Source organism: Delphinus delphis, chromosome 5 (genome assembly GCF_949987515.2).
Source record: "Delphinus delphis chromosome 5, mDelDel1.2, whole genome shotgun sequence".
Lineage (NCBI taxonomy): Eukaryota > Metazoa > Chordata > Mammalia > Artiodactyla > Delphinidae > Delphinus > Delphinus delphis.
Window position 1 is genome coordinate 120,736,831 of NC_082687.1, and position 27,962 is coordinate 120,764,792.

Consider the following 27,962-nt stretch of genomic DNA (forward strand, 5'->3'; position numbering starts at 1 on the left):
CATATATCTTCAGTTTCCTCTTTTGTAGCTTTTTTTCTGGTTAACCTACTGTCTCGGAGACCTCCATGAATATTAGACTTGCAATGTTAGCTTTCCTTGGGAAAGATTACTGTGGATCTATTTTCTGAGTGGTGTATTATTCACTGTTTTTCCTTGGTAGTCAAAGATATCCAAACCTCTGTTTGGGGCAGTTTGTGTTTTCCTTCCTTGAACCAATGCTTCTGTTTCAAAGTTCAAATAAATGAAGGCAAGTAAGATGACAATTATGGTATTTAAATTTAGTAAAAATTCACTGAGGCATAACATTTTAGACAAAAGACATTAAAAATGATGGAGCTTGTTGGTGTCCCAGGGCAAGTTCAGTTATTCAGACTGGATTTCTAAGAGGTCTCTGAGACTAAAATTCTTCGAAGTGGAACTTCATTGTGTACTAGAACACAAATATAGCACTTCATTACAAAATACCCTCAGGCAAAGAACACATAGGGACTTTGCTGCCCTCTAGACTAGAGGTCTTTGTCATAGATAAAGGGGCTCTAAATCTGGGAACTTGGATGGGAGGATGGCTTGGGGCATTCAGTCCTATCAGTGCTTAAACTCCAAGCAAACAGCAAAAACAAAGAACCTAACGTAGGTAATGTTTTAGGTCAGCATGATCTCTTTTAAGTTATTTTGCATCTCTCTAAATTTGACTTGGTTGATCATCTTTTTGGCTTTGTGGTATTTTACTATTCTGATTCTACTTCTCTATCTCTGCCTAAACCATCGTTTGTTCCTATACTCCTCAAATGATCGACTTCCCTAAGATTGAGACGTCAACCCTCATTCTTCCATCCCTGATCCCTCTAGCTTCCCTTTTATAGGTCTCTTCTACTCCTATAATATCAGATCTCGTGTGTATATACATAACTCTGAAGTTTGATTCTGTCTTGAATTCCAAAACCACATTTCTAACTGCCAACTGAACATTTCCTTCAAGATGTTCTGCCAATAACTTAAAAAACTTGTAACTCTGGTTTGTGTGTATTAACAAAAAGGGCAGGGCGAAAGGTATGTTACTGGTTTAATATTTTACTCTTTTCAAAGAAATTCTCCAAACAGATTATTTTGACAAACCTTTATGGTCTTTTTTGCGGAAGTTGTTTTGTAAATTTTATTTCACATATGTAAAATATCTGTCTTTTCATATTTCATAGCAGTTTGTCATATTTTTACCACCAAAACTAAGCATTTAGATTTTTGCCTTCATCCCCCACATTATCCCTTCTCCCTCCCCACCCTCCCGCCACTGTACACGCACGCACGCACGTGCACAAGCACACAAAATTTTAAATGTTATAATATGCATGAGCTTTGGGTTTTTTGTTATTATTTTTATTGGTAAGGTTCAGTGTGTATTTATGAGGTGGAAGACAAAGCTTGTGTTTCTTTTCTCTTTACAGGTCTTCATGCCTTGAGGAGAGTTTTGAGGAAACACCCTAACCTCCCTGACAGCAAGATGGCTGGGTTGGTGAAGATTACTCTGAAAGATTTCTTGCAGGGGATGAATGACATCAGGCCCAGTGCCATGAGGGAGGTAGCAATTGATGTCCCAAATGTAAGTCATTTGTACCCTCATGCTAGCCACACTGTTTGAATTAAACTCTGAAAGAAACTAAGACCCCGGGAAAACTACCTTCCTAAGCTAAACTTAAAAAAAATTTTTTTAATTGAAATTTTTATGGAGATAATTGTAGATTTAGTACAGTTGTAAGAAATACTTTAGGGAGAGCGTATGTATCCTTTACCCAGTCCCTCCCGCAATGGTAACATCTTACAAAACTATAATACAATATCACAAGCAGGATATTGATAGAATCATCGATCTTTTGCAGATTTCCCCAGTGTTGCCTGTACTCATTTATGTGTACGTGTGTGTCTGTGTCTGTGTGTTTAGTTCTGTGCAGTGTTATTACATGTAAAGTTTTGTGTATCCATCACCAGAATCGAGATACTGAGGATTTCCATCACCACAATAATCCCTTGCTTTGCCCTTTCATAACTACACCCACCTTGTTCATGCATCCATTTCCAAAATTCTGTCATTTCAGAAGTGTTATATAAATGGAATTATACATTATATAATTGTTTAGGATTAGTTTTTTTCACTTACTGTAATTCCCTGGTGATTCATTCAAGTTGTTTTATATCAATAGTTTGTTCCTTTCTTTTGCTGAGTAGTATTCCATGGTATATGTGTACAACGGTTTGTTTAACCATTCACCAGTTGAAGGACATCTGGCTTGTTTCCAGTTTGGGGCTATTATGAATAAAGCTTCTATAAACATTTTTCTACAGGTATTGTGTGAATATAAGTTTTTATTTCTCTGGAACAAATACCCAAGTGTAGTACAGTTACTGGGTTGTATACTAATTCCATTTTTAGTTTTACCAGAAAATGTCAACTAGGCTAATTTTAGAACAAAAAAAATCTTCTAGTTATGATACTTTCTACTAATGATGCTTGATGTTTCCTTGGGTTCTTTTACATATACTTCATCATTGACTGTCTCTGCAGAGTTTTCAGTGAGATCACCACAAGGGCAACAGAAGTTACCTTTTATGCATGGACCGCCTGTTACGTCACCTGTGACACACATGGGCCTAATATTCGGGGGTGGGGGATGGCTTTATAGTTTTCTTTGAATATATTAATATTTTTAGAAAATGAACATTGAAAAAAGCATTGGCAGTGTGTTCTGCATTATATTATATTGTAATATGTCAATATGTATTTTGAAGTGTCAAAAGAGAGCTGTTATTTAAACTTATTTCACCATGGACCACGTGGAGCAGAGACTTGCAGCATTTTGCAGTGTGGTAGATTGCAAAAAATGACCACAAATTCTTCCCTTCACTGTGTTTGCCCTTTTGCACTGCAGTCTTGTAGCTCCTACTCTAAACGCTAGGGAGTCAAGTTTTCCATCCTTGAATCTGCACTTGGCCATGTAACTTGCTTTGGCCAGTGGAGTGTTAGCAGCCATAATGCAAGCCGGCTTGAAAGCGCTTAGGGCTTGCCTCCTCTTGCTGGTCTTTGCCATTGCATTAGCTTTGTTAAGAAATCTGTACTAGCTTCCTGGAGGATGAGAGACTGTGTGAACAGGGATGAGCCCTCCTAGTTGAGATCCCCTCATTCTAGTCATCACCAATTGTCAGACATGTGATGCCATGCTAGACTATCCCACTCCAATCAAAGTTTGCCCCAACCAGGAGAAACCAGTTAACCCTCAATTGTCAGAAATAATAAAGTTATTTTGAGCCACTAAATTTTATGGTCATTAGCAAAAGCTAAGTGAAGCAGGCACTTGTTAGCTTCTTATAGAACACAGTTGTTTTGTAAGTTTAGGCTGGGAAACAGTACCCTGGAGATAAGAACATTCCCAAGGACTAACTGCTAGTTTAGGCTGCTTAATGTGATTTTGAATTCTTTTTGAAACATTTTCAAATTTACTACTGAAAGCTCAACTTTGGGGTTTTTCAGAAGCTCTGTAGCAGAACATGCTCATTTTGTATGAATAATTTGACAAATGGAATTATAGAATGAAGAAAGATTGATGTTGGGTTAGTAGAAACTTCAGTTCTTTGGAACTTATGGTCTAAAGTTCGGGGACATTGATTGGTATGAATACCGATATTGGTATGAATATTTGCAGTATTTATCTGTATTTTATTGGGTACTGTAACATAATATAATGGGTCAGGTAGACACCTAATCATTAAATGCCTCATGTGAAAATTTCAGGGGATAGGGTTATAACCAACTGCACCATCCCAAAACATTTTAGTGATTAAAAAAGTTTAGGAGCTAAGGAAACCTACAGGCAGCTTTTAAACTTAAAGTTATTGCCAATGAAGAATGTGTTTAAACAGTGGCTGTCCACTCTTAGAACTGCTGAACTGATTTATTCATCATAGGAACTGGTACTACAACTGCACTTTTAATTGCTGTAATGAAAGAGTTTTTCCTTTATTTTCGTTTGATACAGTATTTACAATCCATGGACTTGTGCCATTTTCCATTTGGCGTTTCATTATTTGGTCTAAGTCCATGGTGTACTATGATGTTACTCATGAGCTCCAAAGTGATTAGCCTTGGTCAGAGGACTTTCTTACATTGCTTTTCATGCTCACTTCAGATTGTAAAAATTTTCCTGAGAAGTCAACATTTCTGTAATTGGATTCCTAAAGTTCACTCTTCTGATTTCTGGCTATTACACCTACAAAAATATCTCCAAATTATTTCTGCAGAAGATTTAATGTTTATTTTGCTATAGAAAATCTGTTTAAAGTAGCTAGTTAATTGCAGGCTTTTTTTTTAATAGCAAAGTGAGCATTCAGCATCTTTTGAGAAAAGATTTTAGTGTGTGAAATTAAACCTTCTAAATCACACTTGCTAAAGTTTGAAAGAAATGTCTTAAGGTTGGAATGTTGCCAATTATAATATAGTGCATTATTAATTTCAGGAGACCACAAGTGTTAGCCACTTACTTAAATGTAATGTTTCCTTTTTTTGGACTTTCTGAATTGGTGATTATACCAATTGGTGTGTTAAAAGTCAAATGTATTTTACAATTAATCAGTGATGAAAGTCAAATATATTTCTTTACTTGAGGAATCCTTAGAATCTTTGAATATGCTAATATGCATTGTGAAATTTCAGTTTTTCACCCAGAGATAACTATTAATATTTTGTCACAGTTCCAATAGATTTTTTAGAATTTTATAGATTTTCTTCTGTGCATATAGGTATTTTAATATAGTTAATCTTAGGATATATATAGTTTTATGTTCTGCTTTTATCATTTAAAGTTATATGATAAATGTTCTACTCTAAAATTTCTTGGCAAACATCTTTTTATTGACAGCATAATAGACTGTTATGTTGATAAACTGTAATTGTTTTATCTTTCTTCCATTCTCAGATATTTAGGGTTTTTTTCTATTTTTCTCTCATATAGTTATAAACATATTTGTGTCCAAATCTTTGCATTTTTGATTTTGATGAAGTGGAATTACCAGACTAAAATATGTGATTTTTAAAGTTTGTGACAAATATCGTTTTCTTTTTTTTACCCCAGAAAGGTTCTAATTTTTAATCATGTGATAAAAATGTAAAATTGCAAAGAACTTAAGCAAAATCTCATTTTATTTTCACTTTAGTCCTTTTCTCTTTTTACTTTCCACTAGATTATTTTCTTCACTGAAAAGTTCTTTATTACAAGGAATAATACTGGATAAGTTTTAGATGAATAGAGATTTAAAAAGAAAATGAAAGGTAGCTATCAGTTATGTCTCTTCTCCTCCCTATAAAAATGTTAAATTTTTAGATCAAGGGTATATCTGGATGGCTTTTAAATGAATTTGAAGTTCCATAAGACCAGAGGTTCTTACTTTTTATTTTTATCCTTAATACTTAGCATGGGACTAGCACACAATAGATGTCCAATCAGTCTTTGTTGAATAAATGAGCAAATAACTATAATTTTCATGAAAAAACATATTAGGTGGTCAATTTCAGATATTTGAAAAATATTTTGAAAAGAGTGTATCATCCTTCTTCTGTACCAAAGTACAATATAGGCCATTATTACCCTCATGAAACATTCTTCATATTTTTCATATTTTATAAAGCAACTAATTTCTTTAGTGAATTTACTACTGTTAGTGAATTTAACAGTTTTGGAATACAGATGTCTATAATAGTGTTAAGCTGTCTAGTCTGGAAGGATATACAGTAATCCTTTATATTTTATGCAGAACATGTTGCTTTTTTTTTTTTTGCGGTATGCGGGCCTCTCACTGTTGTGGCCTCTCCCGTTGCGGAGCACAGGCTCCGGACGCGCAGGCTCAGCGGCCATGGCTCACGGGCCCAGCCGCTCCGCGGCATGTGGGATCTTCCCGGACCGGGGCACGAACCCACGTCCCCTGCATCGGCAGGCGGACTCTCAACCACTGCGCCACCAGGGAAGCCCCATCTGTACACTTTTGATATTACCTTTGGATTGCAGTTTTCAGAATTTGGACCTTTGGTTCAGAATAAGCCAAAAGCCAATTAAAAAAATAGGACTCTACTTTCACATGAACCCACTTTTGTAAAGTGAACTGCAGGCAGAGCCTCAGGACTACCTGTGTAGCCCCAAACCCGTCTGCAGTCTTGGATCCAGGTTAAACTTAGAGGTAGTTGGTGGTCAAATTGAGTGTCTACCAAATGTCATTATTTAAATAAACATTCCTCATTTACTCCCATTTTAAAAACTAGCAAACCTCTTAATTATATGAATAATCAAAAGGTTATCTGTTTCACTACGTATTCAAAATTTGCAGCTGTATTTTCATTTGGCGCTTTTTCAGATGAGACTAGAACATCAGAATGTGACAAGTGAATTGAATTTCCTAGGATGAGCTCATTAGCATTACTTTTCTGGTGCAGAGATATATGAGTTAAATAGTTTAATTGACCATAATTACATTTTATTCTTCTTGTACCCTCAGTATAATTAGAAGGAATATGAGTTTCTGTTTTTTAAAAGCAGTACTGTATTCTATATTTTATTTCTTACAGACTCAGAAGATTGAGGGCTTCTATGATGCTTTACTAAATAACAGATTTTTTTTTTTTTTTTGGAATAGATAGTACAACCTGTAGAAATTCTATTAATTCCATATTGGTCCTTGGCAGGGTTTGGAATTTGGTTTCTTTTGATTTTGCTTCTTGTTGTCTAGACAAAAGAGTGTCTTCTATCACTTACAAGATCCCAGTCTTCCCTGCCAACTACTCTTGAGCATTTTTATAGTTTTAAGTAATAACAGTTGAACAGGAAAGCACATTTGGAAAAGTAGATTACTTTTTTTTTTTAACATCTTTATTAGAGTATAATTGCTTTACAACGGTGTGTCAGTTTCTGCTTTATAACAAAGTGAATCACTTATACATATATCCCCATATCTGTTCCCTCTTGCATCTCCCTCCCCTGCACCCTCCCTATCCCACCCCTCTAGGTGATCATGAAGCACTGAGTTAATCACCCTGTGCTATGTGGCTGCTTCCCACTAGCTATCTGTTTTACGTTTGGTAGTGTGTATAATACGTCCATGCCACTCTCACACTTTGTCCCAGCTTACCCTTCCCCCTCCCCGTATCAAGTCCCTTCTCTAGTAGGTCTGCATCTTTATTCCCGTCTTGCCACTAGGTTCTTCTGACCATTTTCTTTTCGTTTTTTGTTTTAGATTCCATACATATGTGTTAGCATACAGTATTTGTTTTTCTCTTTCAGCCTTACTTCACTCTGTATGACAGCCTCTAGGTCCATCCACCTCACTACAAATAACTCAGTTTTGTTCCTTTTTATGGCTGAGTAATATTCCATTGTATATATGTGCCACATCTTCTTTATCCATTCATCTGTTGATGGACACTTAGGTTGCTTCCATGTCCTGGCTATTGTAAATAGAGCTGCAATGAACATTTTGGTACATGACTCTTCTTGAATTATGGTTTTCTCAGGGTATATGCCCAGTAGTGGGATTGCTGGGTCATATGGTAGTTCTATTTTTAGTTTTTTAAGGAACCTTCATACTGTTCTCCATAGTGGCTGTATCAATTTACACTCCCACCAACAGTGCAAGAGGGTTCCCTTCTCTCCACACCCTCTCCAGCATTTATTGTTTGTAGATTTATTGATAATGGCCATTCTGACCAGTGTGAGATGATATCTCATTATAGTTTTGAGTTGGATTTCTCTAATGATTAATGATGTTGAGCATTCTTTCATGTGTTTGTTGGCTATCTGTATATCTTCTTTGGAGAAGTGTCTATTTAGGTCTTTTGTCCATTTTTGGATTGTGTTGTTTGTTTTTTTAATATTGAGCTGCATGAGTTGCTTGGGTGTATTGGAGATTAATCCTTTGTCAATTGCTTCATGTTTATGGTTTCCTTTGCTGTGCAAAGTCTATTTTGTCTGATATGAGAATTGCTACTCCAGCTTTCTTTTGTTTTCCATTTGTATGGAATATCTTTTTCCATCCCCTCACTTTCAGTCTTTATGTGTCCCTAGGTCTGAAGTGGGTCTCTTGTAGACAGCATATATACGAGTCTTGTTTTTGTAACCATTCAGCCAGTCTATGTCTTTTGGTTGGAGCATTTAATCCATTTACATTTAATGTAATTATTGATACATATGTTCCTATTACCGTTTTCTTAATTGTTTTGGGCTTATTATTGTAGGTCTTTTCCTTCTCTTGTGTTTCCTGCCTAGAGAAGTTCCTTTAGCATTTGTTGTAGAGCTGGTTTGGTGGTGCTGAATTCTCTTAGCTTTTGCTTGTCTGTAAAGCTTTTAATTTCTCCATCAAATCTGAGTGAGATCCTTGCTGGGTAGAGTAATCTTGGTTGTACGTTTTTCTCTTTCATCACTTTAAGTATGTCCTGCCACTCCCTTCTGGCTTGCTGAAAGATCAGCTGTTAACTTCATAGGGATTCCCTTATGTGTTACTTGTTTTTCCCTTGCTGCTTTTAATGTTTGTTCTTTGTATTTAATTTTTGATAGTTTGATTAATATGTGTCTTGGCGTGTTTCTCCTTGGATTTATCCTGTATGGTACTCTCTGTGCTTCTGGACTTGATTAACTATTTCCTTTCCCATATTAGGGAAGTTTTCAATTATAATCTCTTCAAATATTTTCTCAGTCCCTTTCTTTTTCTCTTCTTCTTCTGGGACCCCTATAATTCGAATGTTGGTGCATTTAATGTTGTCCCAGAAGTCTCTGAGACTGTCCTCAATTCTTTTCATTCTTTTTTCTTTATTCTGGTCTGCGGTAGTTATTTCCACTATTTTATCTTCCAGGTCACTTATCCATTCTTCTGCCTCAGTTATTCTGCTATTGATCCCTTCTAGAGAATTTTTAATTTCATTTATTGTGTTGTTCATTTCTCCTTGCTCTTTAGTTCTTCTAGGTCCTTGTTAAACATTTCTTGTATTTTCTCCATTCTATTTCCAAGATTTTGGATCATTACTATCATTATTCTGAATTCTTTTTCAGGTAGATTGCCTATTTCCTCTTCATTTGTAGGTCTGGTCGGTTTTTATCTTGCTCCTTCATCTGCTATGTAAGTTTTTCTGTCTTCTCATTTTGCTTAACTTACTGTGTTTGGGGTCTCCTTTTCACAGGCTGCAGGTTCGTAGTTTCCGTTGTTTTTGGTGTCTGTCCCCAGTGGCTAAGGTTGGTTCAGTGGGTTGTGTAGGCTTCCTGGTGGAGGGGACTAGTGCCTGTGTTCTGGTGGATGAGGCTGGATCTTATCTTTCTGGTGGGCAGGTCCACATCTGGTGGTGTGTTTTGGGGTGTCTGTGGCCTTTTAATAATTTTATGCAGCCTCTGTGCTGATGGATGGGGTTGTGTTCCTGTCTTGTTAGTTGTTTGGCATAGGGTGTCCTGCACTTGAGGTTGCTGGTCCTTGAGTGGAGCTGGGTGCTGGTGTTGAGATGGAGATCTCTGGGAGATTTTTGCCATTTGATATTTCATGGAGCTGGGAGGTCTCTTGTGGACCAGTGTCCTGAAGTTGGCTCTCCCACCTCAGTGGCACAGCCCTGATGCCTGGCTGGAGCACCAAGAGCCTGTCCTGCACATGGCTAAGAAGAAAAGGGAGAAAAAAAAGAAAGAAAGAAAGAAAGAAGATAAAATAAAATAAAGTTATTAAAATAAAAAATAATTTAAAAAAATTTTTTAAGTTAAAAAAAAGGACAGAACCCTAGGACAAATGGTAAAAGCAAAGCTGTACAGACAAAATGTCACACAGAAGCATACACATACACACTCACAAAAAGAGGAAAAGGGAAAAATATATATATATCGTTGCTCTCAAAGTCCACCTCCTCAATTTGGGATGATTCGTTGCCTATTCAGGTATTCCACAGATGCAGGGTAGATCAAGTTGATTGTGGAGATTTAATCCGCTGCTCCTGAGGCTGCTGGGAGAGATTTCCCTTTCTCTTTGTTCGCACAGCTCCCGGGGTTCAGCTTTGGATGTGCCCCCGCCCCTCTGCGTGTAGGTCACCTGAGGGCGTCTGTTCCCACTCAGGATGGGGTTAAAGGAGCAGCTGATTGGGGGGGCTCTGGCTCACTCAGGCCAGGGGAAGGGAGGGGCACGGATGCGGGGCGGGCCTGCGGCGGCAGAGGCCAGCGTGAGGTTGCACCAGCCCGAGGCACACCATGCGTTCTCCCGGGGAAGTTGTCCCTGGATCCCAGGACCCTGGCAGTGGCGGGTTTGCACAGGCTCCCTGGAGGGGAGGTGTGGATAGTGACCTGTGCTCGCACACAGGCTTCTTGATGGCCGCAGCAGCCGCCTTAGAGTCCCATGCCTGTCTCTGGAGTCCACGCTGATAGCCGCAGCTCGTGCCCATCCCTGGAGCTCCTTTAAGCTGTGCTCTGAATCCCCTCTCTTCGCGCACCAGGAAACAAGAGGGAAGAAAAAGTCTCTTGCCTCTTCGGCAGCTCCAGACCTTTTCCCGGACTCCCTCCCGGCTAGCCGTGGCACACTAGCTCCTTTCAGGGTGTGTTCACGCCGCCAACCCCAGTCCTCTCCCTGCATCCGACCGAAGCCCGAGCCTCAGCTCCCAGCCCCGCCCACCCCGGCGCATGCGCAGACAAGCCTCTAGGGCTGGTGAGTGCCGGTCGGCACCTATCCTGTGTGCGGGAATCCCTCCGCTTTTTCCTCCGCACCCCTGTGGCTGCGTTCTCCTCTGCGGCTCCGAAGCTTTCCCCCTCCGCCACCCACAGTCTCCGCCAGCGAAGGGGCTTCCTAGCGTGTGGAAACCTTTCCTCCTTCACAGCTCCCTCCCACTGGTGCGGGTCCCGTCCCTATTCTTTGTCTCTGTTTTTTCTTTTGCCCTACCCAGGTACGTGGGGAGTTTCTTGCCTTTTGGGAGGTCTGAGGTCTTCTGCCAGCGTTCAGTAGGTGTTCTGTAGGAGTTGTTCCACCTGTGGATGTATTTCTGACGTATTTGTGAGGAGGAAGGTGATCTCTGCGTCTTACTCTTTCGCCGTCTTGAAGCTCTCAAAGTAGATGACTTTTAACCAGCAAATACTCTGTGTCAAAATCAAGATTTTAGTTTTACCATTATTAAATATTGTAGAAGTTTAACTCTTTCATTCCACTTTTCTTTTTATACCTTACTTTTCTCCGGGTTCAATAGGAGGAGAAATGAGTGGAAGGATCACCAATTTCTATTCTCAGCTCTGATCCCAGTTAACACTGATGAAATTGAACACTTTTCCGTTCAGGTTATAAATAGAGAACTCTTAATTTTCAGTTTCTGTTGGGTGTCTCCTTTTGAATCTATAAATAATGTTGAGGTTGTCCTAGAAGAAAATGCCACACTTGTATGTATAGTTGATCAGTACTCAGTACAAGCACAGCTCATTTTGTTGTGTTTCACTTTATTGTGGTTCACAGATACTGGTGTTTTTTGTTTTTTTTAAAGAAATTGAAGGTTTGTGGCAACCCTGTGATGAGCAAGTCTGTCAGCCAGTTTTCTAACAATATTTTCTCACTTTGTGTCTCTGTATTACATTTTGGTAATTATTGCACTATTTCAGACTTTTTCATTATTATTATATTTTTATGGTGATCTTTAATTAGTGATCTTTGATGTTACTGTTGTAATTGTTTTAGGGTGCCACGAACTGTACCCATATAAGATGGTGAACTTAACCGGTAATTGTTGTGTGTTCTGACTGCTCTACCAACCATCTGTTCCCCTAGCTTGCTCCCTCTCCTTGGGCCTCTCTATTCTCTGAGACACAGCAATATTGAAATTAGGCCAGTTAATAACCCTACAATGGTCTCTGCGTGTTCAAGGAAAAGGAAGAGTCACATCTCTCACTTTCAATCAAAAGCTAGAAATGATTAAGCTTAGTGAAGAAGGCGTGTCAAAAGCCAAGATAGGCCTTTAAAAGCTAGGGCTCTTGTGCCAAACAGTTAGCCAAGTTGTGAATGCAAAGGAAAAGTTCTTGAAGGGAATTAAGTGCTTCTCCAGTTAACACATGAATGATGTGGAGAAAGTTTTAGTGGTCTGGATAGAAGATCAAACCAGCTGCAACATTCCCTTAAGCCAAAGCCTAATCCAGAGCAAGGCCCAAACTCTCTTCAATTCTGTGAAGGGTGGTATAGATGATGAGGCTGCAGAAGAAAAGTCTAAAGCGAGCAAATGTCGATTCATGTTGTTTAAGGAAAGAAGCCGTCTCCATAACATCAAAGTGCAAGGTGAAACAGCAAGTGCTGATGGAGAAGCTGCAGCAGGTTATCCGAAAGATCTAGCTATGATGGTTTAATGAAGGTGGCTACCCTAGACAGCAGATTTTCATTGTAGATGAGACGGCCTTACATTGGAAGAAGATGCCATCTAGGACTCTAATAGCTAGAGAGGAAAAGTCAGTGCCTGGCTTTAAAGCTTTAAAGGACAGGTTAACTCTTGTTAGGGGCTAGTGCAGCTGTTGACTTTAATTTGAAGCCAGTGCTCATTTACCATTCCAGAAATCCTAGGGTTCTTAACAGTGATGCTAAATCTACTCTGCCTGTGCTCTCTATAAATGGAACAGCAAAGCCTGGCTGACAATACATTTGTTTACAACATGGTTTTCTGAATATTTTAAGCCCACTATTGAGACCTAATACTCAGAAAAAAAAGCTCCTTTCAAAATATTACTGTTCATTGACAATTCATCCAAGAAGTCTGACGGAGATGTACAACAAGCTTAATATTGTTTTCATGCCTGCTAACACAACATCCGTTCTGCAGGCCATGGATCAAGGCATCATTTCGACTTTCAAGTCTTATTATTTAAGAAATACGTTTTGCAAGGATATAGCTACCATAGGTAGCGATTCCTCTGTTGGATCTGGGCAAAGTAAATTGAAAACCTTCTAAAAAAGATTCACCATTCTAGATGCCGTTAAGAACATTCATGATTCACAGAAGAGGTCTATACCAACATTCACAGGGGTTTGGAAGAAGTTGATTCTAACCCTTATGGATGACTTTGAGGGATTCAAGACTTCAGTGGCGGAAGTAATTGCAGATGTGGTAGAAATAGCAAGAGAACTGGAATTAGAAGTGGAGCCTGAAGATGTGACTGAATTGCTGCAATCTCATGGTACAACTTGAATGGCTGAGGAGTTGCTTCCTATGGATGAGCAAAGAAAGTGGTTTCTAGAGATGGAATTTACTCCTAGTGAAGAGGCTGTGAAAATTGTTGACATGACAACAAAGAAGTTGGAATTTTACATAAACTTAGTTAGAGCAGTGGCAGGGTTTGAGAAGATTGACTCCAATTTTGAAAGAAATTCTACTGTAGTTAAAATGCTGTCAAACATCGCATACTACAGAGAAATTGTTTGTGAAAGGAAAAGTTGATTGATGTGGCAGGCTTCACTGCTGTTTTTTTTTTTGGTTTTTTTTTTTTGCGGTACGCGGGCCTTTCACTGCTGTGGCCTCTTCCATTGCGGAGCATAGGCTCCGGACGCAGAGGCTCAGCGGCCATGGCTCACGGGCCTAGTCGCTCCGCGGCATGTGGGATCTTCCCGGACCGGGGCACGAACCCGTGTCCCCTGCATTGGCAGGCGGACTCTCAACCACTGCGCCACCAGGGAAACCCCACTGGTGTCTTATTTTAAGAAATTGCCCCAGCCGCCCCAGCCTTCAGCATCCACCCTGGTCAGTCAGCAGCATCAACATCAAGACAAGACTCTCCACCAGCGAAGGATTGTGACTCACTGAGGCTCAGATGATGATTAACATTTTTTAGCAATAAAGTATTTTTTAATTAAGGTATGTACATTATTTTTTAGACATAATGCTACTGCACACTTAATGGACTACAGTGTAGTGTACACATAACTTTCACATACACTGGGAAACCAAAAAATCTGTGTGATTCACTTTATTGCGATGTTCGCCTTGCTGTGAGTGGTCTTGAACCAAACCCACAGTATCTCTGAAGAAAGCCTGTAAATACTTGATGAGTATTTGCTAAAAACACAGATTTTCATTTACAGTAAAGGAAATCATTGGTAGGGTTAATGTGGTTCTTTTGTGGTACCACCTTTTCACTTCACCTTACACAGATACAGAGTAATTACACACTCACCTGATCTTGTCCCGTAGTCCATCTGTCCCAAACTGTCTTAAATGCCATCAACATAACTCCCTATTGATAACCTCTAAGATGAAGTCTAAACTCTTTAGTTTGGTGTTCGTGACCTGGCTCGTGCCTTCTTCACTTTCATCTTACATTGTTCTGTTAAACCATTTTGTATTTTTGCACGTTGTCCTCCCCTCTGCCTGAAAAATTACTTTCTGACCTCTCAGTTACCAAAGATCTTGTAATATGATTCCTAATACACACACACAAAGCTAACACATATATGCCTTGTGGTTCTTTTGTCTTATTCATCTTTGTGTCCCCTCTGTTTGGCAAATAGTACCAACTAAATAAAGGTTTGTCGAATGACTGAATATTTTATGTAGCATTTTGGTTCATAGTGGTTCTCATTTTTCAGAAATGGTTCTTTTACCTTTTCGTATAAAAATATATGTATATATATTTGGTAACAGCTTTATTGAGGTATAATTCACCTATCAGTCATTCACTTATTTAAAGGGTACAATTCAGTGGTCTAGTATATGCAAAAAGTTGTACAGGCGTCACTACATTTAATTTTAGAACATTTTCATCATCCCCAAAAGAAACCCTATACACTTTGCCCATCATCTTGCAACCTGTGCATTCCCCCATTTTTAATTGTTTTTTATTTATTATTGAGTTGTACATGTACTAGATACAAGTCCTTTATTATATTTGATATCAGGTATATATGATTTGCAAATATTTTCTGCCATTCAGTGAGCTGCCTCTTTTCATTTTCTTGATAATGTCCTTTGCAGCATAAAAGTTTTTGATTTCAGTGAAGTCCGGTGTCTCTATTTTTTCTTGACTTGTGTGTAGTTTTGGTGTCACATTTAAGAAAGTATTGCCAGATCCAAGGTCAGGAGGATTTACTGTATATTTTCTTCTAAGAGTTTATAAGAGTTGCTTATAGTTTTAGCATGTACATTTAGGTCTTTAATTTTTTTTCCCCCAGGTAGGGTTAACTCTGCTCCTCTGTGTGTAACCATAGGACTCTAAAACTCCAACTATAGCTTGGAGTCATAAACATATATGGGAAAAGTTTTGTTGTTTTTTTTTTTAAACTGTGGTAAACTATGCATAACATGAAATTTACCATTTTAACCAGTCTTAAGTATATAATTGGGGGGTATTAAGTATATTCCCATTGCTGTGCAACCATCACCACCGTCTAGTCCTGTGATTTTAATTATTTGGAAGGCTTAAGTTAAATTTAACTTTTTAGTAAATCTAGGACTACTCAGGTTATCTGTTTTTTTCTTGAGTTTGGTAGTTTGTATCTTTTAAGGAATTGGTCCATTTTGCCTTAATTGCCTGATTTATGGACATAGTTGTTCGTAGTCTTCCTTATTATCTTTTTACTGTCTGTAGGATCAGTAGTGTTTTCACTTTCATTTCTAATACTGTTTATGTCTTCTCTTTTTTTTCATGATCATTCTGCCTGGAGGTCTAGCAGTTTTATTGATTTTTTTCAAATTATCAGCTTTTTGTTTTATTTTTCTGATTTTGATTTCATTGATTTCTGTGCTAATCTTTGTTATTTCCTTCCTTGTTTGCATTAGGCTTAATCTGGTCTTCTTCCTTTAGTTTAAGGTGAGAGCTGTGGTTAGTGAGTTTAGTTCTGTCTCTTCTAGGTCTGTGTTCAGTGCTATAAATAATCATTAAGCATTGTTTTAGCTGCATCCGACATATTTGATATGTTGGATTTTCATTTCCATTTAGTTCAAAATATTTTTTATTTCCTTTGAAACATCTTTAACTTAACATGGTCTACCTTCTAGTGATAATGTATCACATGTGTAGTGTAAGAACCTTAAAACAGTGTACTTCTTTTGCTCCCCTCCTGGCCTTTGTGCTGTTGTCATACATTTTACTTTTACATGGTTGTGAACCCCAGAGTACATTGTCATCATTTTTGCTCTAAATAGTATATTCCGTTTGAAGTATTCCGTTTGAAAATTTTCTATGTTTACACAATGTAATTACCACTTCCAGCTCTCTTTAGTCTTTTGTGTAGATTCAGGTTTCCATCTGGTATCATTTTCCTTCTTCCTGAAGGGCTTACTTTAACATATCCTGTAATGCAGGTGTGCTGGTCAAGAATTCTTTCAGTTTTTGCATGTCTCAAAAAAGTCATTATTTTGTTTTTGTTTTAAAAAGATACTTTTATTGGGTAAAGAATTTAGATTGACAGTGATACCCCTCCCGTAACCCACGCACCCCTAGTTCTTTAATGATTTGCTCCACTCTCTGCTTTCTTGCATTATTTTTGAAAAGAAATCTGCTGTCTCCATTTTCATTGTTTTCTGTGTGTAACATATCTTTTTTTTTTCCTCAGGTTGCTTTTAAGATTTTCTCTTTAACACTTGTTTTAAGCAATTTGATTATCATGTGCCTTGGTAGTTTTCTTCTTGTTTCTTGTGCTAGTTCATTAGTCCCCTCACTGGGGACTAAAAATACACATGTACATTTGTCTGCTTGAGATTCTCCCAAAGCCCAGTAATGCTGTGTTCATTTTTTATATTCCTCTGTTTTCTTTCTCCCTTTTTTTTGTTTTAGAGGGTCTCTATTGCTGTGCCTACCAGTTCACTAACCTTTTTTCCCCATTAAAGTGTCTGATCAGCTGTTAGTTCCATCCAGTGCATTTTTAAAATTATGGACACTGTAGTATTTCTTTAGAAATTTGATTTTTATACTTTTTATATTTTTTTCTTCTCTACTTAATGTTTTCAATGTTTCCTTCATTTGAACATATGCAACATATTTATAATAATAGCTGTTATAATGTCCTTGTCTTCTAATTCTATCTGTGTAATTTCTGAATCAGCTTCAATTTATTGATTTTTTTTCCTTATTATAGATTATATTTCCCTGCTTCTTTGCATGCATGATGCATTTTGATTGGTTTCCAGAAATTCTGATTTTTACTTTGTTGGGAGATGAATGCTTTATATTCATAAAAATACTCTTGAGATTTATTCTGGGGTGTGGTTAAGTTATTTGGAAAGTTTGATCCTTTTTGGTCTTGCCTTCAAATTTTCTCAGGTGGTACCACGGCAATGTTTTGTCTAGGGTTAATTTTTCCCTACTAGTGAGCTAAGATCCTTATCAATATCCTACCTGATGCTCTGTAAATTATGAGGGTCCACTCTGGCTGTTGAGAGCAGGCATGCTTCCTTCTAGTCCTTTTAGGTCTCTGGTTTCTTTTTTTTTTTTTTTCCTGGCCTCATTTGTTTTGCTCACATGCGTGTACTGATAACTGAATATTTGATGGAGACCCTCTACAGAGTTCAGGAGTTCTCTCTCTGTCTCTGTACCTCTTTTACCTCTAATACTCTGCCCTGCAATACCTACCTCTTTGACTTTCCCATACTCCCAGCTTCATTTTCTCATCTCAGGGAGACTGTGGTCTCTGCTTAGGTTTCCTCTCCACTGCTGCAACCTGTGGCCTTTCTCCAGGCAGTTAGATAGGCACAGTCATAGGGTTCACCTCATTGTTTCCCTTCTCTCAAGGATCACCCTCCTTCATTGCCTGATGGCCAATGTCCTAAGAGTTTGTCAGCTTTTTAAGTTTTTTTCAGACAGAAAGGTAAATCTTATTTCTTTTACTCCTTGGCTGTAAGCAAAGGTCCCTATTTGGCAGTTTTCAGAAATACCATTTTTAATAATTTACATCTAAGCCACAGGGTGGGACGCATTCCAATGCCCCATGTTAGAATCATCATGTCAGAATTTCATGTACTCTTCAGAAAAATGCTTTGCAGTTTTTTATATAGGTTTTCTTTTTACATCTTTATTGGCATATAATTGCTTTACAAGGTTTTGTTAGTTTCTGCTGTACAACAAGGTGAATCAGCTATATGTACACATATATCCCCATATCCCCTCCCTCTTGAGCCTCCCTCCCACCCTCCCTATCCCACCCCTCTAGGTCATCACAAAGCATCGAGCTGATCTCCCAGTTTTATGCAGCAGCTTCCCATTAGCTATCTATTTTACATTTGGTAGTGTATATATGTCAGTGCTACTCTCTCACTTCGTCCCAACTTCCCCTTCCCACCGTGTCCTCGAGTCTGTTTTCCATGTCTGCGTCTTTATTCCTGCCCTGCCACTAGGTTCATCAGTACCATTTTTTTAGATTCCATATATATGTGTTAGCATATGATATTTGTTTTCCTCTTTCTGACTTACTTTGCTCTGTATGACAGACTCTAGGTCCATCCACCTCATTACAAATAACTCAGTTTCGTTCCTTTTTATGGCTGAGTGATATTCCATTGTATAAATGTGCCACATCTTCTTTATCCATTTATCTGTCAATAGATATTCAGGATTCTTCCATGTCCTGGCTATTGTAAATAGTGCTGCAGTGAACATTGTGGTATATGACTCTTTTTGAATTATGGTTTTCTCAGGGTATATGCCCAGTAGTGGGATTACTGGGTCATATGGTAGTTCTATTTTTGGTTTTTTAAGGAACCTCCATACTGTTCTCCACAGTGGCTGTATCAATTTACATTCCCATCAACAGTGCAGGAGGGTTCTCTTTTCTCCACACCCTCTCCAGCATTTATTGTTTCTAGATTTTTTGATGATGGCTATTCTGACTGGTGTGAGGTGTTACCTCATTGTGGTTTTGATTTGCATTTCTCTAATGATTAGTGATGGTTAGCATCTTTTCATGTGTTTGTTGGCAATCCGTATGTCTTCTTTGGAGAAATATCTGTTTAGGTGTCCGGCCATTTTTGGATTGGGTTGTTTGGTTTTTTTGATATGGAGTTGCACAAGCTGCTTGTATATTTTGGAGATTAATCCTTTGTCAGTTGCTCCATTTGCAAATATTTTCTTCCATTCTGAGGGTTGTCTTTTCATCTTGTTTATGGTTTCTGTTGCTGTGCAAAAGCTTTTAAGTTTCATTAGGTCCCATTTGTTTATTTTTATTTCCGTTACTCTAGGAGGTGGGTAAAAAAGGATCTTGCTGTGATTTATGTCATAGAGTGTTCTGCCTATGTTTTCCTCTAAGAGTTTGATGGTGTCTGGCCTTACATTTAGGTCTTTAATCCATTTTGAGTTTATTTTTGTGTATGGTGTTAGGGAGTGTTCTAATTTCATTCTTTTATATGTAGCTGACCAGTTTTCCCAGCACCACTTATTGAAGAGACTATCTTTTCTCCATCGTATATTCTTGCCTCCTTTGACAAAGATAAGGTGATCATATGTGTATGGGTTTATCTCTGGGCTTTCTATCCTGTTCCATTAACTATATTTCTGTTTTTTTGCCAGTACCATACTGTCTTGATTACTGTAGCTTGTAGTATAGTCTGAAGTCTGGGAGCCTGATTCCTCCAGCTCCGTTTATCGTTCTCAAGATTGCTTTGGCTATTCGGGGTCTTTTGTGTTTCCATACAAATTGTGAAATTTTTTGTTCTAGTTCTGTGAAAAATTCCATTGGTAGTTTGATACGGATTGCATTGAATCTGTAGATTGCTTTGGGTAGTAGAGTCATTTTCACAATGTTGATTCTTCCAATCCAAGAACATGGTATATCTCTCCATCTGTTTGTATCATCTTTGATTTCTTTCATCAGTGTCTTATAGTTTTCTGCATACAGATCTTTTGCCTCCTTAGGTAGGTTTATTCCTAGGTATTTTATTCTTTTTGTTGCAATGGTAAATGGGAGTTTTGGGGGCTTTTTTTTTTTTTTTTTTAAGTGTTATACGAGTGAACTTTCTCCTGGTATTGACCCAATAGAAAGACCAAAGCTGTAAGGTGGAATGGTATATGATGCAAAAGTGGGAAAGATGGGATAGATTGAGAAAATGTAATCTGAAAATTAGCAGATGTCTGAGAACTCCACTATAAACCTAACATAAATTAAAAGATGAGTTTAATAGCCTGAGATAAAGTTTCCCTAATGTTCAGGCCTATAGATGGGTAGTGGGGGAGTAGGTGGGAATGTGAGTTTTAGGGAATTCTAAGTTGTTTGTAATTTTATCATCTTTCTCTCTGTCTTTGTTGGGGGACCTCAGGATCACCCTCAGGCTTGATGATTCACTGGAAGGGCTCACTGCACTCAGAAGGTGTTATACTCATGGTTATGATTTATTACTGTGAAAGGATACAGATCAAAATACTCAAAAGTGAAAAGTCACATGAGGTGAAGTCCAGGAGAAAACAGGAGCAAGCTTCTAGGTGTACTCTCCCAATGGAGTCACTTGGGAGCACACTTAATTCTCCCCTAAACAGTGTGTGACAATATGTGTGAACTGTTATTGACCAGGGAGGCTGACCTGAACCTTGGTTTCCAGGGTTTCATTGCAGGTCAGTCAGTGTAGGTATACAGCACCGGAATGTCTGACTTCAGCTTCTTAGATTCTAGCTCTTCCCAGAGCAAAAACAAATGTCCATAAATCACCTTGTCAGGGTCAACTTATCTGGTCAGACAGGTATAGCATAGCCCAGGGCCTCAGGCAAACAAAAACACTCTTAGAGGCACAGTATTTAAAAGGCCCAAAGAATATCTCCCAGAAGACTGCTAAGGGCCAGTCCTAAAGACTGGCCTTTCTTTGAAATGGGCGGGGTTTGAATAACACAGGTTTTCTGATTAAACCTGTCTTGAACACTATTTACTAAACTCCATACTTTAGTTGGATTTCATTAGTTCTTCCTAATGTCCTTTGTCTATTTCAGGATCCCATCTAAGCTATCACATTACATTCAGTTGTCATGTCTTTGGCTTCTCTGGGCTATGACAGTGTTTCTGTTCTTAACAGTTTTGAGGTATACTGCTTAGGTCTTTTTTATAGAATGACCCTCAATTTGAGTTTGGGCTGTTGTTTTCATTACGGTTAGGCTGGGATTATGGGGTTTTGGGAGGAAGACCACTGAAATGAAATGTCATACTCATCATAGCTCAACAAAACTATAAAATTAATTATCTAAGGTAAAACTCCTCCAGCCCCTCAGAAGTACTTAACCAGAATTTAGGCTGATGTGCTGCTTACGTACAGAATTTATACTCAATGGCTCTTAGAACTGTTCTCTTTTCAGTAGTGTCAAGATCTCTAATGTGCATAACTTCAGATTTTTCTAGAGACAGCAGGGAAAAGAACAGTAAGTATGACAGTAACTGATCAAGTCATAGTTGAGGGAAGCTAAAATGGGTCTGTTTTACCAGATTGAATCTGGAATGATAACGAGTCAGGTCCCTCAGTATGACTCTGCCGTTACTCTCATGCATCTCTTCCTTCCCCAGGATGAACTAGAAGCCAGTATTAGGGGCTACAAATGGTTCAGTGTCATTCAGTCTCTTTAGTTGCCTAACTGCTACTTATCTTTCCTGCCTGTTTAAATATCAGATCTTCTAGAAAGCTGTATTTAACACTCTAGGACCCTCCAGACCTATTATGTACTATTTGTAGCACCCCATACAATTTTTTGTCTGGTCTTTAAATTAAATACTTATTAGTGTATTTGTTTAATGTTTGCCTCTCCTTTCAGTCTATAAGCTCCATGATGTAGAGACCATGTCAGTCTTGTTCATTTTTTGTTATCTCACTCTGTATATTCTACCTGTATTCCTAGAGCCTGGCTAAGCACTCAAAACCTAACAGCCTTTTGCACTAAGATGAATATATTTGAGTGAATGAGTGAATAAATAAGTGAGTAAATAAATGGATATTTGATATTAAAACCTCTGTTAGTATACCTATAGGAGTCTGACTTTCTTGTTGATATCTGCAGCAGAGGAGACCCATACTTGTCAGAACTTATAAAAGATGGCACAGTTAGACAACATTTACCATAGGACAGTTAATTTTTTCTCAACAATCTACCACTTAGGCTTGGTCAGTTCTCTGAGACTTGCCTGACCTGTCTCAGTGAACTTAGTGTATGCCTAGGATAAATTTCTAGGCATAATTTCTAGGATAAATTTCTAGGCATAGAAATTTGTCCTAGGCATATAATTTCTCTAGGCAGCTTCTTTCTCTGCGATTTTCTTGCGGCATCTTTTGGCCTGATTCTCAAGGTGATTCTGTCCCACTAACGTTCATCCCCCTATTACGTGCAGCACATTTAGCAGCCAGGGACCAGCTTTGAGTATGAAGGTAAAATCTTTTATTCTTTTTCTAAATATTGCCCATTAAGACTGTGCTGTAAGGATTGTTTGCTAGTATCTCTTTAACCCTTTTTCAGGGATTTCTCCTTATATCTGTAGACCTCAAACCAAAACAACATAGAGAATAACCGATGCTCTCTGGCCGGCAGCATTGGTTATTCTCCCCCATGTAGGAGCTTCCTTTCTGGTCTGTATCTCAGGACGTAGTCGGGACTGCTTAGGAAGTTTGCTTACATGAGTTTGCTCAGCTTTCTGACAAAGAAGGGCCTCTTCTCTTTGCCTTCTATTTAACAAAAACTTGGAGCATCCCTTTAGCCAGTCTTGTCAGCAGAAGATTTTTCTCTATATATATGCAAACATTTTTATTGTCAACCAGCCATCAAAGGAGATTCAGGGGAAATGGTTTGAATTTATGACCCAACTATTTGGACAGATCTGGGCTAGAAAATGTCTTGCAAAGCATATGTATAGCCCTTGTACACTATTACATGTTGGCAACATTTTTTGCTAGTTCTGACCACACATGTTGGTTTATTCCTAACTCCCTAAATCTCTCCCGTTTTCCCCATCTCACTTCCTACAGCCTGTCTCCCTGCCATTTCTACCCCTTCTGCTACTTTTTTTTTTAAGATAACCCAAGAGAAATGTGCATCTGCCCATTAATTTATTCCTATACCAAACAAACATTGAGCATCTGTAATATACAGGCACTGTGTTAGGAAGGTCCTGGTGATACCTACATATATAGCAAAAGAGCTTTTCTGTTTGATTATTATTCACTTATATCACAAATTCCCAAAGATGAATAATCCGAACAAAGCTCATTTAAAAACTTTTACTATTTGAAACATTTTTTTCTGGGCCTTTTATATGATTTCTTTTAATTTGGGGGCATTTGGTCATACATTATTTACATGTGGTTGATTTAAAATTCGCTTGAGAAACTTGTGACCATGTGCTTCTTTAGTTCCTGGGCTTGGGGCCCAATCAGTAGAAGTCCTGATCTCTTTCCTCTGTTCCTGTATTTTTCATTTCTTTTATCCATACTCCTTTATCTTTTCCTAGTTCTGCTATGCCAAATAAGAATGGCAGATGTTACTAACTTTCCTTAAATATTCAAAGCATTTTATGCTGAATGCAGTTAAATTATTCAAGGAATTTGGTAAATTAGGAAAATATAAAATATTTTAATGAGATATGAAGAATTTTCTAGGTAAGACTTTATGTCATTTTCATGGTGTTTTACTTTTTTAAAATTATTGCTGCTATTGTTTTTTTTTTTCCTTGTTTAAAGTTTCCATTTTTTGTGAGACTTTTCCCTGTTTATTAAACAAAAGTAAGTAGTTTTTTAAAAACTCATTTTGGAAATGATTAACCATTTTTAAGTTGAATTAAGGCAGGAAGTTTTTTGATCTAAGGGGGGCTTATTTAGATAATTACTATTTTATTTATAAGATTTGACTTCATATATAGCCTGCTCTCTGAGCACAGCTCATAGTAAATCTATTACAGTGGGATTGTAATGTAAATGCTATTTTTTGAAATTGAGCTCAGGTTTTAATATAAGCACTAAACTGATTATGAAATCTATAGTTTGAAATTTGGTTAAAATATTTGCCTTTAAGTTGATCATTATTTCCATGTTTTTTGGAATATCTATTTTATTTTTACTTGAATAGTTCCTTTCTTCTTCACCTTAATGTTTCCCTTTATTAATTAGGAATTATAGGAGCATCTGGCTCCCATAGCCTTTATAATATGTTTCAGTGAGATTCTGAAATGTGATTTACTAAAGAAGAGCAAAATCACTCCGATTAGTGGCAGTTTGCAATTAGTGACAAAGTTTTGTTGTAGTTTCTTATATTCTTTCTCATCTACTTTTTTTTTAAGCATTCTGTGCTCTTTCCTGTGAAAATATTAGATATTTCAACCTAGCAATCTTATGCAAAATGGAAGTGAAACAGGAGGGGAAAAGCTGAGTCAAGAAAGAAAAGAGAAGGAAAAAACACTACTTGCTCAGCCCCTTCCACCACACTGTGCAGGGCCCTTCTCCGTATTACCTGCCTCATGCTCCACTTTACTTTTCAGAGTCTTCCTGTAGTGGGTTTTGTATTTTGTGTGAAGTTTGTATTTTTAATGAATTTGGGGGTGGGGGGGAGAGGCTGTAGATGGTTTATGGTACCATAGTGGAACTGGAATTTTGACTTGTTTTTTTAAGAAACCTCGATAGAATGTTTTTTTTAAGCATGGGGAAAAATATTTTGTCTTTCACCTTATAAAGCTAATGGCTTTCACATATTTTTACTTAGATCTCAGAACATATTTTGAACACTTAACTGCATCCTAATTTTGCTTTGTCTCCATTAAAGAAGCATCTGGAAATGTGTTTTTTTCTTTTGGATCTTAGAGGTGGGTTTTCTCAACTTCTTTCTTTCTGCATTATGTAGTATCCCTAGTAATTTGGTATCCTTATGATTTCTTATCAAAATAAATCTACTTTAAATATTTGAATTGTTAAGAAGCTGGTGTATGGCCCAGCAGAGAACTGCCAACCCACGTGCTAGTGCCTGGCTTCTTATCCTTATGTTGGGACTTGTTAGTGTGAAAGAACAAAGTGAAAGGCACTCTTTGTTGCCATGTTTTCTATAAAAATAACACTTTCAAAAGAATGTTTGGGGCTTCTCTGGTGGCGCAGTGGTTGAGAGTCCGCCTGCCGATGCAGGGGACGCGGGTTCGTGCCCTGGTCCGGGAGGATCCCACATGCCGCGGAGCAGCTGGGCCCGTGAGCCATGGCTGCTGAGCCTGCGCATCTGGAGCCTGTGCTCCGCCGCAACGGGAGAGGCCACAACAGTGAGAGGCCCGCGTACTGCAAAAAAAAAAACAAAAACAAAAGAATTTTTGTGCCTGGCAGTGTAAAACTTGGCACCTAGAAAATAAGAGGATCTTGACTCATAGATGTATAAGGACACTGTGAGTCCCTCTGGAGCTACTGAATTCCTCTGTCATAGTAATTCTCCTAGTTCATTCATTTTTGTTTTGTCCTCTTGGAATTTTTCCATAAAAGTTTTTTTGTTTTGTTTTAACCTAATCATCAGGTCTCTTACTTCTGTGGGTGTGCAGGTTGAATTGAGTTTTTGTTTTTTGGGTTTTTTTTTTTTTTTTTTTTGATTTATGTATTGTTGGATGCTTGCTCAGAAAGTACTGTGGGATATTTGTGGGGGACATTTCCCTTGGGAAATTTATATCACTGCGCTGTCTGTGCTTGTTTGACAGCTGTTCTGTCACTTCTAACTTTATTATTAATTCAAAAAGTTATAAAGCCATATGTGAGCAGCTGTTCACTGTTTTCATCAGGACAAAATAAGAAGGCAAGGACCCAAGTATAATATTATCAGGAGTGATTTAGGTTAGATTGTAGGAATAATTTTCTGGCAGTTACAATATAGTGGAACTTATTTAAGAGAGTTATAGAATTAAAAATAATTTTAAAGAGCATAAAATAGTATTTGTTGAAAGATGAGAGGACTTGAAAGATGAAATACTGACTGAAGGTAGGATAGTGAACCAGCTAGTTTGTGAATTCCTGTTCTACTTCTAGGATTTTATGATTTCATGCTGGCGCTTATTCTCTTACTGACTAATTTTCCCATGACTTTCTGTGCTTTAAGACTCTCCTATGCAATACTATTTTAAAGCCAATTTATATTTATTTTTATTAGGTATCTTAGCTATACAAAGACCCATCACTTATTTGGCATTCAGGTGCTAAATTAAAATGCAAAACTTGTTTGCCCTTATTTTAAGAAATGTAGGAATCAGACAAAAAGAAAAAGAATAGAAAAGTTATGGTAATTAAATATTGTTCATGAAACTACAAATGTAATGGCTTGATTGTCCTTTATCTTTTGTCACTAGTCCTTTAAAATATGACTATTCATTGTAATCATCTTTCAGACATTTAAATAAAATAATAATAATAATACCTACCTAGTATTTATTAGTTAACATGTGCCAGGCAAAGTGCAGTTAATGGAATATTTACTGTACTGTTTGATTCTCACAATAATCCTAAGAGCTTAGGTTTTATTGTCCCCTATTACAGATGAGAAAGAAGTTTAGAGAGATGAAGCAAATTGCCCAAAGTGATACAGTAACTAGTAATTTCGTACAAAAAAAAGTATGAAGTTTTTAAAACGCAGAATATAGAATTGTGTATATATTATGATCTCAATGAAAACTCATGCACAGGCATTTGAAAGACTAGAAGGTACTACACCAAAATACTAAAAATCGTTACTTTTAGGTGTTGGGGAAATAGGTAATTCTTATATTGTCCTTTGTTATTTCTTATAGGCTGTACTTATATAATGGCTATCCTCATAGACATATGAGGTGGGAATTGCTATTATTACTTTCATATTCTAACAGCTTGACGTGAGTCTTTCATGTATGCAACATTTTCCAAATCTCTGTCCTCACTATCTCACATATTTAAGAACATCTTAACCTATTTTATATTTTTTTCAGTAGTTTCTGTATTAATTTGTGTGAAGACAGATATTTTATGTCTTTAGACAAAGACTGTGTTTTTAAAAATACTTTTCTTATTCCTCTTTCTAGATTAAAAATATTTGGAGATATTATTTCACTTACCTTTGTGCGCTTACAGTCTCTAAGACAAGTTGAGCACATAGAACACATTTCCCAAAGTTTATTGAATTTCTTTCCCTTGTAAATTCCAACCACGGTACAGTAATTGGAAACTAATTCCTTAATTTTCAAATATGTTTTTTTTTCTCTTTTAATGTAACTTTCATTTACACAATTGCCCAAGTCTGAGTCCTGACTGTTAACCCTTGATTTCATTTTCTTTTTTTACCGTCTCCTCTCCAAATCTCATTAATTATCAAGACTCATTGATTAGCCTTGTTTAATATAGTTTTTATCCTTTTTTGTTTACTCCATAGCCCTACTGCTACTACAGTTGTGCAGATAACCACAGTCTCTTATAGGAATGACTGTAGAAGCCTCTCCTCTTCACCCTCCCAATTCTAATCCCCACTCTACTTTATAACCACAGTGGTCTTCCAGCAGTCTGATCCTGTCATTTCCCTGATTAAATTGCTCTCCATTGCTCTCAGGATAAAGTCTAACTTTCTTGATGTTTTATGAGTCTTCAAGGTCTGATAGCTCCATATGCTGGCTAACCTCTTTTGTTTCTACTCCTCTTCTGGCTCTCTAAATTCTAGCCATACTGAATTACTTTTTTTTTTTAACATCTTTATTGGGGTATAATTGCTTTACAATGGTGTGTTAGTTTCTGCTTTATAACAAAGTGAATCAGTTATACCTATACACACGTTCCCACATCTCTTCCCTCTTGCGTCTCCCTCCCTCCCACCCCTCTAGGCGGTCACAAAGCACCGAGCCGATATCCCTGTGCCATGCGGCTGCTTCCCACTAGCTATCTACCTTACGTTTGTTAGTGTATATATGTCCATGCCTCCCTCTCGCCCTGTCACAGCTCTCCCTTCCCCCTCCCCATATCCTCAAGTCCATTCTCCAGTAGGTCTGTGTCTTTATTCCTGTCTTACCCCTAGGTTCTTCATGACATTTTTTTTCTTAAA

General features: G+C 37.7%; 1 protein-coding gene across 2 annotated transcripts in view; it reads left to right on the forward strand.

The window, feature by feature from the left end:
- The window catches only part of AFG2A (AFG2 AAA ATPase homolog A), a 342,950-nt gene that overhangs the window by 41,973 nt on the left and 273,015 nt on the right, over positions 1-27,962 (forward strand). For both annotated transcript variants that reach the window (XM_060012953.1, XM_060012954.1), the window contains exon 10: positions 1,443-1,597. In XM_060012953.1, the coding sequence (XP_059868936.1) occupies positions 1,443-1,597 (155 nt within the window). The remainder of the gene's footprint in view (positions 1-1,442; positions 1,598-27,962) is intronic.